Below are 9,373 nucleotides of genomic sequence, written 5' to 3' on the forward strand. Positions count from 1 at the left end.
GTTTGGTGGTTACAGTCTCCCTGGAGGAATGGGAAAACTTTTCAACTCCATCTTCCCATGTAAACCAGAGCAGGGCCTTGAAACTATCATCTGAGAAGCGCCCACTTGTGGTTGCTGGGGGTGAGAAAATCTTGATTCTTGTTCTACTTAGGTCAAATTTTATTCAAATATTTGCTGATAGAGGAACTTGAATCTGATTTCCATGCCTCCCGGTACACTGCTCAAGTCCTGCAAATTTCAGAATCTGGCCCCTTACCCTCTCTCTGTCAGTGACTGCTTAATAACATGTTTGCTTCAGAGCAGATTCCATGGGACACGCTTGCTCTGAATGGTCCTGCAACCCATTATCAAGAACAGGGTTTCTCCAGAGCACAACTCCAGACCAGGTCCGAGATGGCAAGTCTGTTGTGCAGGCTAGCCTAGTGCAGCACCTGGGATGTGTGGAGGGACCGCTTCTGAGAGTTAAGTCTCTGGCTCCAGTAGAAGGTTTAGAAAGTTAAATGGAGTTAGGAGTCCCTCTCTGAGTCTCAGTAGCAGAACCTAAGCATCATCTATCTCCTTGCCCAGCTGAGGTGGCCTCTGTCCCTGCCCTGTGGTTTCTGTGGATCCCATTCTTTGCTTTAGGAAGAGCAAAAAAGCTAATTCAGAGCTGTGAATGCCACTGGGCTAAAGTGTAGCTGAAAATTAAGCACTGAAATGGCTGGGCTGTTTTGAGGATGTAACCCTAAGTCCACATTTAGGCAGCTGAATAAATTTCTGGGTTTTCAGAAAATCAGGTACCTGCCGGCATCCTTTCTTATATTGAAGGGATGTGGAAAAAGAACATTCCTCATAGCTGAAATATGCATATGTAACAGCTTAATTTTACAGCATGAAATGTTGCTGTGAAGTCCTTTCTGTAGTCCTGGACAGTTTGCTCTCTTTTAAGCATTCATTATACATTCTTAAACTTTAAAAAAACATACAGCTCCCTCAGAAGTAACAGTCTATCTTTTGCAGTTTTCTACAGGAGGGAAGACATTTTTGTTATATGGTTATCACTTGACTGGTGTTATATTCTGATTGAAGCACTTATTGACCCAAGGGGCTTTTAACTAAACAATACTTCTGGGTCTCATGAACATCATGATCCCAATGTCTCTAATGTCAATGGAACAATGGAAGCAGTTCTGTCTGCTCAGGCTGCCTGTTCCTTCCGGGAGACTCTCTTGGCTTAGCTATAAGCTGCACTTACTGCAATGAAGCTCTGCCTTCAATTCAAGGCTCTCGCACAACACAGATGTTAAAATATAATGATTGCTTTTCATAAAGAATGTAAATGCATAAGTTGGAGATCAGCAGAATACATTTATGAATGGTTTAATTAGCACACGGAGTGAGCATGGTACCTCTAGATAAACTGATGGCTATATATAGACAGGACTGTAGTTCATAGCAGAGGACACAATGTGTAGTTTGCACTATACTATATATAGAAATATATATGTATAGCACCTACTATAATATGTATAGTATATTCTCTCAATATACATAAACACATAGATGTTATATTTGTGCTACACACAGAAGGGATAAAATACAATACCTCCTACACAAAAACTGTCATGCCAGCGTACAACAGCCTTATGGAAAGTCTCATATACTTACTAAGCGACATTTATTTCTTCTATTGTTTTTTTCCCCCATCTGTGGTTTTTTTTTTTTTTTTTTAAATTGCTGAGCAACTTTCCATCTCATTCATGCCCATAGACAGAGGATTCAGAGGTGCAGAAGCATCTAAATGACTTAGGAACTTATTTTTCATGGTAGTTTAGGTACTGATAGTCATGTCTTCAAAAATACTTGGAAACTTAGAAGCAGTTTGCAGTATGTTCAGAAGTACTTTGGTAACCTACCTGGCAGGGAAAGCAATGGAAGTTATGTGCTGGGACATTCTGGAATGTCATGAGATACTTCTCTGCTTCCTTTCATGTTAAATGTCTTCAGCAGTCTGTCTATGAGTGAGGTTTTAAGGCCCATGGTGCTTGAATAACACAGATGAAACATCTTTTCATGCTTTCTTTCAAAACAAGTTGCGTGCCGTTTGTTATAGCTGTGGTAAAGAGGTTGCCAGAAGTGTGAACTGGGACTATTCCTCCTCTTTGCTGTTCTCTTCTCGAGCTCACAGCTCAAGACAGCTTTGCTGCTGGCCATCACGGCATGTTCTGGGCTGGCTCGGCGCTGAGGAAGTTAGTCAAAATCACTGTGCAAAAGTGAGGGAAGGAGTGCTGAAATGTCAGCTTTCCATAGACAGTTTTTTTGTTTGCTTGTTTATTTTTAAGAGGGGGAGAAAAAGAGAAAACACATGAATAACTGGGATTTCTGCAAGGCAGGAGGAGAGATTATAGAAAGAAGTGTATTTGAAGAGCAAGCCTGTAGTTCTAAAATATGCAGCCGCATTGAAGTGTGTGCCAGAATATTTTAAAGTAACATCAAATATCTTTATTAATAAATTCGTGATAGGTTTATGAACTGGGAAATGCTTTGTGTACAAACAAAACAGAACTGCTTCAAACCCACTCAGTATTCAGCCCAGTGTTTATAGGAAATGATGTGCTTTGGCTGTAAATTATGGCAAGGTCGTGAATTGACAGCCCTGGCCTTTCCATAACCGTACACGTTGCTCCAATGGGGATGCTTTGAACATGCAGATGGCCAGGACAAGGCAATTCATGCTAATGGCATGGGCAATAGCTTCACAAACTATCCACAATTCGGGATAAGCGGGCTGTGATGTATGGGGTGTTACACGCAATATTGTGTAGCAAAATAAGTATCTCTACCTTAGGCTGAGACTACATACGTAATTCACCACCTTTCAGTTGTGTATAATTAAATGTGTATGTCTGTTTGCTGGGGCTGGCTGAGAAACTTCAAATGAAGGGTTTTTCTTCTCAAAAATTTCCCTGTCACGAAGTTCTATCTCAGTGCTTTCATGTCTATGAATGGAAACAACTACATGATCCGATCAATTCAATTCAGTTTAACAGAATGGTAACTGTAAGACCTAACTTAGTGAGTTATTATTTTCCTGCTGTCGTGTGCTTTTCCATCTGCTGAAAAAGTTATTTAACTATCTTAGGAACATTGTCCACAAGATTGGGCAAGGAAGAACTATTATATGCCATTTTTTCACTGGTAAAATCTTTACAGCAATATTTAGCTATTTTCAGCAAGATTTCTAAGGCTGAGTCATAAATATTGCTAGATATTTTGAGTTCCTTGGAAGAAAAAAGGGAAAGATATTTAGTAATGAAGTTGCGAATCTCATGATTGCCACAGCTCATATTATTGTCAGGCATTAGCTACTGATTCCAGAGAAGAATATTAACACTTTTTTCCCTAACGATTTGTTATTGCAGCTCTTTGCCAACGTGATGGGCTCTGTGGATGATGAGGGAACTTGTCAGTGCTCTGTGTACTTGCCAGATACCACCTTTCCAGTGCAGAAGGCCGAGCAATTGGAAATTATAGCTGCAACGCTCACGGAGAAATTTGAGATAGAGCTTTCTCAAGTAAGCTGTTCTTTTCTCATAACTCTAACAATTGTATCTTTGCTGAAAAATGGTTGCCTGTGGAAAAAGTACATCAGTCAGCAGTTTTCTGTGACCTGTCTTTCAAGCAGCGGGAAGGAGAGCTCTGTAAGAACAAGGAGAAGGGTGATTAAATCTCAAATCATTGACATTGTAGCATGTCATACATTTGAATATCCTTAGGTCTCTTTTCTAGGCCTTTGCAGCTAGAGGCATATGGTATTTTTGGAAGAATAGTTATGTTTTTCCTCTCGGCTCAATTTTATTGGTTTGTGATTGCTGCACAGAGCTATAGGAAGCCAAGCCTCCTGCTCTTTCATGTGTTATTATTTGTATCAAGCCGGCCAGATTTTAAGAGGGAAATGAAGGGAGAGAGGAGAAATGTCACCCTGGCCCAGAGTGAAGAAGTAGGTGAATATTTTTCCCTTCACTTCTGCTCTCACAGATCTGAAAAAAAAAAAAGAACCAAAAAACTCAAAACCCCCAAATATTTTCCTTGTCAACATCCAAAGCTGTGGCAGTGTGACTGTTGAATTATGCATCACTGCTGAAGACAAACACACCTTACACTACTCTGGCTGCTTGTTCCATGAATACACATCCATTTTTTGAGGAATTCGGGCAGATGTACACATGCTTCGGTGCACTGGTTGATGCTGCCTGTGAAGACAGAAATCTGTCTTTGACTTTTGATGGTGGATAAATATTCAGGATTCAGATTAGGTGTCCAGCAGAAAGTGTTTTCTTCAGGAACCAAGCATCTTAAGAAATGAAGTGTCCTTGAATTAATCAGCAGAAAAGGCACAGCATTAAATTATAAATTCTAACCATAAATATTCATAACCCTCCTCTGGTATAATCAAGAACAGATAAGAAGTTGTGCATAAAAACCACAACAACAGGTGGTGGGTCCTGTGGTACAATCTTTCTGTTCAAATCGTTTGTTTTGAGAGAACTGGAGCTAACAATGGAACACGTTCAACTGTCAGCAGAGATATGAAGGGCAAGCTGACAGAAGTTCCACTGCCTCCAAGCAAAGGAGTTACCTGATCCCTTGCAGCATGGAGGAGTAGCTCAGAATTAATGTTCCATGAAAATCACGGAGTTTTCAGGTCCCCATATTGTTCCCACCGTGGTTAGTGCCAGCATTTAAAGCTAATTGCACTGGGACAGGATCAGGGAGATGATTCTCAGCCAGAAAGTTGGCGTGATTCTTCAAGGTGTTTGTGTACCACCTTTCCCAGTCAGTTGTTGTGGTGTAACCAGGCTCTTAACAGCACTTTCCTCAGAAGGGTGCATGTTTCCTTTAGGACATGTGACCTATCTCCTAGGGCCATGCAGATCTGACATAGGTCATGCTGCCTGGCCTCTCTGTGTGGACAACCTCAGATCTCCATTGAGTTCAGACGTCTTGTTCATATAAAGACACACCTTCCTATAGATGTCTAAAATTAGGTATCCAGATTTCTATCTGAAACTCACCTCTAAAGTCAGGGCAAGCTGAATCCCCACTGTGGACTTTCATGTCTAGTTTGCCAGCTGGTGTCAACTGGTGTAACTGTGTTGTCATCCATAGGTGTCCAGCAGTGCACCGCGGTGTGCACACTGACCTTGGCTTTCAATTCTCGCTGCAGACAGTGCAAGTTCTTGACCTAACTGAGGCTTCACTGAATTTCATCCTGTCGAGACCAATCAGCCAAGCAGTGTTACGATGCATCTAGGTAGATGAAGTGTGACATATACTTTGGTGTGATCCGGGAAAAGAGACACTTTGGGTCAGAAATGTAACCGAACAGATTGCGTTTTGGTGTAACTCTGTGTGTGCAAGGTTTTTTAGCCATGATTTTCTGTAGAAAGAAGAAATCTATCAAACATTGCCATATTGGTATCTGAATTTAAGTAATCTGATATCTTGTGATGCATGAGTCTCCATAATTAAAAATTCTTCACCTTTCCAGTTATGGAAAAAACCCTCCATACACAATCCTGCACACCAATTTAGTCATAATACTCAAAGGAAGAAGGAAATAATGAAATGGAGGAAAGCCCAATTCTCATTATTGATCTTTATTAGAAACAATCTTGAGCAAAATCCTGGGGAATTATGCTCAAACATAATGTAGCCTCACCACAGGGGTGGGTCTTTTTATGGAGTGCTTGCTTTTTTGACTCTGAGAACCCATACACTCTTGTAAAACACCCTTCAAAACTCATGGGAACCTTTCCTGGGTAAGAGCTGCAGGATTGGACCCTCTTAAGGATGCTTTCCATGTGCTAGAAGTCCCAGATAAACAACCTGATTGAATCGTTAACCTTTTGCCTGATTGTAGGCTAATTCAAAAAGCAAGGGGGTCCTTTTATAGAATCAGCAGGCAAGGAAGCTCACAGATAAAGAGATGCTCTCATGTGCCAAATGAGTACAAACTGTAGGCTGAAAATACCAGACTAATTTTTCCTCTGTCACATCAACCTTTGCCAGCATAATTATGATTACAGAAGAAAATTAACCTTTCAAAGCAAAGTGAGAATTGGCTGCTCCTCTCAATAGGAAAGGGGAGAGGACATCTTCGTAACAGGAATGGATCAGCATGTGATCCCAAGGAGAGAAAGTGCATTTTAGAACTTGGCTCACAACAGCCATGACATGCTCAGGTAACAAAAACAGGAGGAAAAAACACATGCCTGCCCTCTGCCAGCAACAGCTGTTTCCAAAATAGGTTAACCTGCAGTGGAATTCACCTGTCAGCTTGCAGACTGCTTGCCAACCTTGCTCCTTACGCATCTGTAGAGGTCAGGCCTGCCCGAAGCCAGTGTCCTGGGCCAAGTATAGAGTTGCTGGTTTTGTCACTTCTTTCTTATTTTCCCTCAGTCGTCCCACTTCTTTTCTTTTACATCTTCATCTTGCCTATTTGTTCCCCCTCCTGTACTCTCCAAATGCATCCTGGAAAAGTGTCTCTTTGCATGCTGCAAACCCCGTGTTGATAAATACCAGTTGCAGGTAAATGACACAGTAAATGAACATTGAAGGTTTTTCCTGCCCTTTTCATTCCAAGAGGGTGACAGCGCTTGCAAAGGAGGAAAAACTGAAACTGAAGATTTTTTCCAACATATGCCTCACATGGCTTCATTCTCTTCCTATAAAGGGCTAATACAGGCTTTATGCACTCATCATACCTTACTTCAGGCTTTTACAACAAATGTAGCAGCAATCAGTACCAGTTACTGGTCTATATCCCTATTTCTGTGCCAGCCTGACAAGAGACAACAGCCAGTCCCTAGCAGGTAGATGCAGTAGAAGAGGAGGGGTTACAAGATGCTTAAATCTATCTGCCAAGCAATAGAGCAACATCATATTCCTTTTTCAATCGATGTTTCTAAACTACAGAAACTCCTAAACCAGGTCTGAGCAAGCAGGGCTTGACATATGTGCTGAATTTGTCTGAAAGAGCAGTATAGACCTGTTAGAGCAGCACTGCTGAGAAAATTACATTTGTCCAATAATTTGCCAGGGGAACTATTAGCTTAAGCTCATTGCAATGCTGGTGTGGCTGTATGGAGCGCTGCAGAGTGCTGGGGTTAGTTCAGGCTCAACGTGTATGGACAGCTCTGAGCTATACTCCACTGGATGGTGTTGACATATCCTTAAATGACCTAGATGGTTGACTGAGTGGAAACCCTCTGATGTGGGAGGAGAACTCCAGGTCTGTGTCCTGCAGCACTCTGCAGTCAGGGCTGAAATAACTATGTGTGCCTTGTTCCAGCCCTCAGCATTTTGTCCAGCCTTTCAGAACCCCGGAGACAACTCCAGCTTCCCCGGTTTCTCACTAATGAGTAGCCAGCACTAATTCCAGCAGTCTGTTTAGTTCAGTGGTTTGTAGATTTGGTCTGTATTTCATTATCATCATTATTGTTACTATTAGTATTACTGTGAGAAAGGTTACTAATATCTAGGCAGAATTTCATATACCTCTATGACATACATTCCTTCACACAGCAGTGCAGTTTTGCTCAGCTCAGACACAGGCTTGCTTTATATTCCTCAGGCTGCAATCTTTTTTTTTTTTGCTGTGCAAACTCTAGTTTGCACACAGTTTAGACACTGACCTTTGAAGATTTTTTACAGAGGATTTTTTTGAGTATATCTTCCAACCCCAAACTGATTTGGGTGACCAGTGAAAGCGTGAGGTACAATTACATCTGGCTCTTCCAAGAACATTGTCCAGTTCTTTCTGCTATTCCCTCCTGAACAGATAATGGTGACAGCTAGGACGAGGGATTTCAGCTGTCTCTGTTGCCAGCCACAGACAAGCAGCAAGGTCAAGTCTTTATATGCTATTATTTTTTGATTCTTAATTGTAATAAACAGCTTAGCTTAAGGTTACCTGGGCTTGACCTGGGAGATCTAGAGCATCCAGTGTGATGAGTCAAGGTGCTTCTGCTGCAGCTTATGGAGATGTGCCAGTTTGCATCAGAGGAGCTTGAAATCTGGCTGCACACGTTTAGAACAGAAGATCTGTTTCAAACTCTGATTTAAATGTGTGGGATGGAGCAGCCTGGCTTTGGTGTACGTTATGTGTCTACACTGAGAGGTTTGGTAGTGGGCTATTTCAGATTTATAGTGTTGTTGTGCCACAGCACTATACTGAAGTATGCTTTTGAAAAGAGGGTCTTCTCACATAATTCTCCTTCTTCAACTGCATCACTGAATATCTTATAATCTTAAAGGATCCTTTCTGACCTTCATGAATTTCCATACCATGAGCTTCCACAGCTCCTCTTTGGTACACAAAGGATTCAATAAAATTGAAAGGAATTAGTTGATAAGTGTGGTTTTTGGGGTCCCTGTCCCAGGGCCTGCTGCTGGAAGAGGAAAACAAGGGGTCCATGATCTTCACACCATGACAAGGTTTTAGACACCATTCCAGAGCCAACTGGGGAAAATATTGACTTTTATTTTATGTAAGATAATGCAAGAATGGATGAGAGGATGTGGGATAAAAATCTTTCGGTTGAAGAAGCAACAGCTGTGGAAATCATAGTGCTGTAGAGAGAGGGTCTTCTAACACAAATACCATCTGAGAGCATAAACATGGAGTTACTGATGCAACAAACATTATATTTATTTTTACTTCTTACCTTTTGTGATATAATTATATTGATTTAAGGGAAAAGAGACGTGACTCATGAAGCATATGGGAGTGTAATTATGTATCTTTCTGAAAGTGTTAAATTTCAAGGAACTAACATTTTTCAAGGCATGTCCCAAATCTGTATAATATTCTTAACATTCTGCATCACAATGCTTGTGCTGTGACCTTTACCTCAGCAGATACATGTGTGAAAATGTATTTATCCGGACAACTGTTTAATGGTTAAAAGGCTGAAAAAACTGCTATGTAAATGACAGTAAGTAAAGCCTGCAATAAATTTTACACTTCCATTTAAACCAGACGTGATTTTTAACACTTTGTTTAAACATTCCCCCACTGCCCAAAGACAAACCCCAACCAGTTCTGCCAACTTTTCACACAATTCAAATGTACACAGGGTAAAATCTTATTTGGATTCAGAGCTAATAGGAAATGAAGTTGAAAAACTTGGGAATCCTTTATTGCATTTTTCAGCCTCCTTGGGTTGCTTTTGTGAGATAATACACTGCAGATTTCCTAATAAAATTTTTGCCAATATAAGTTCTTGGCATACTGAGGATAAAATTAGCTCACAGAGACAATATTGGCAAAGAATTAAAAAAATGGAAGACTCTGAGTAAAACTCTGCCTTCAGTTATCCTCAGGCATTCC

At 40.9% G+C, this 9,373-nt stretch overlaps 1 protein-coding gene across 1 annotated transcript in view; it reads left to right on the forward strand.

Annotated features, from left to right (window-relative positions):
- Positions 1 to 3,401: 3,401 nt before the first annotated feature.
- Positions 3,402 to 9,373, forward strand: part of LOC104517182 (olfactomedin-4-like) — a gene marked incomplete at its 5' end in the record, with an annotated part of 16,625 nt that continues 10,653 nt past the window's right edge. The window contains 1 exon segment of the mRNA XM_010161758.1: positions 3,402 to 3,554. Within this exon segment, the coding sequence (XP_010160060.1) occupies positions 3,402 to 3,554 (153 nt within the window).

This window comes from Eurypyga helias, unplaced genomic scaffold, assembly GCF_000690775.1.
Source record: "Eurypyga helias isolate BGI_N326 unplaced genomic scaffold, ASM69077v1 scaffold41431, whole genome shotgun sequence".
In the NCBI taxonomy this organism is placed as follows: domain Eukaryota; kingdom Metazoa; phylum Chordata; class Aves; order Eurypygiformes; family Eurypygidae; genus Eurypyga; species Eurypyga helias.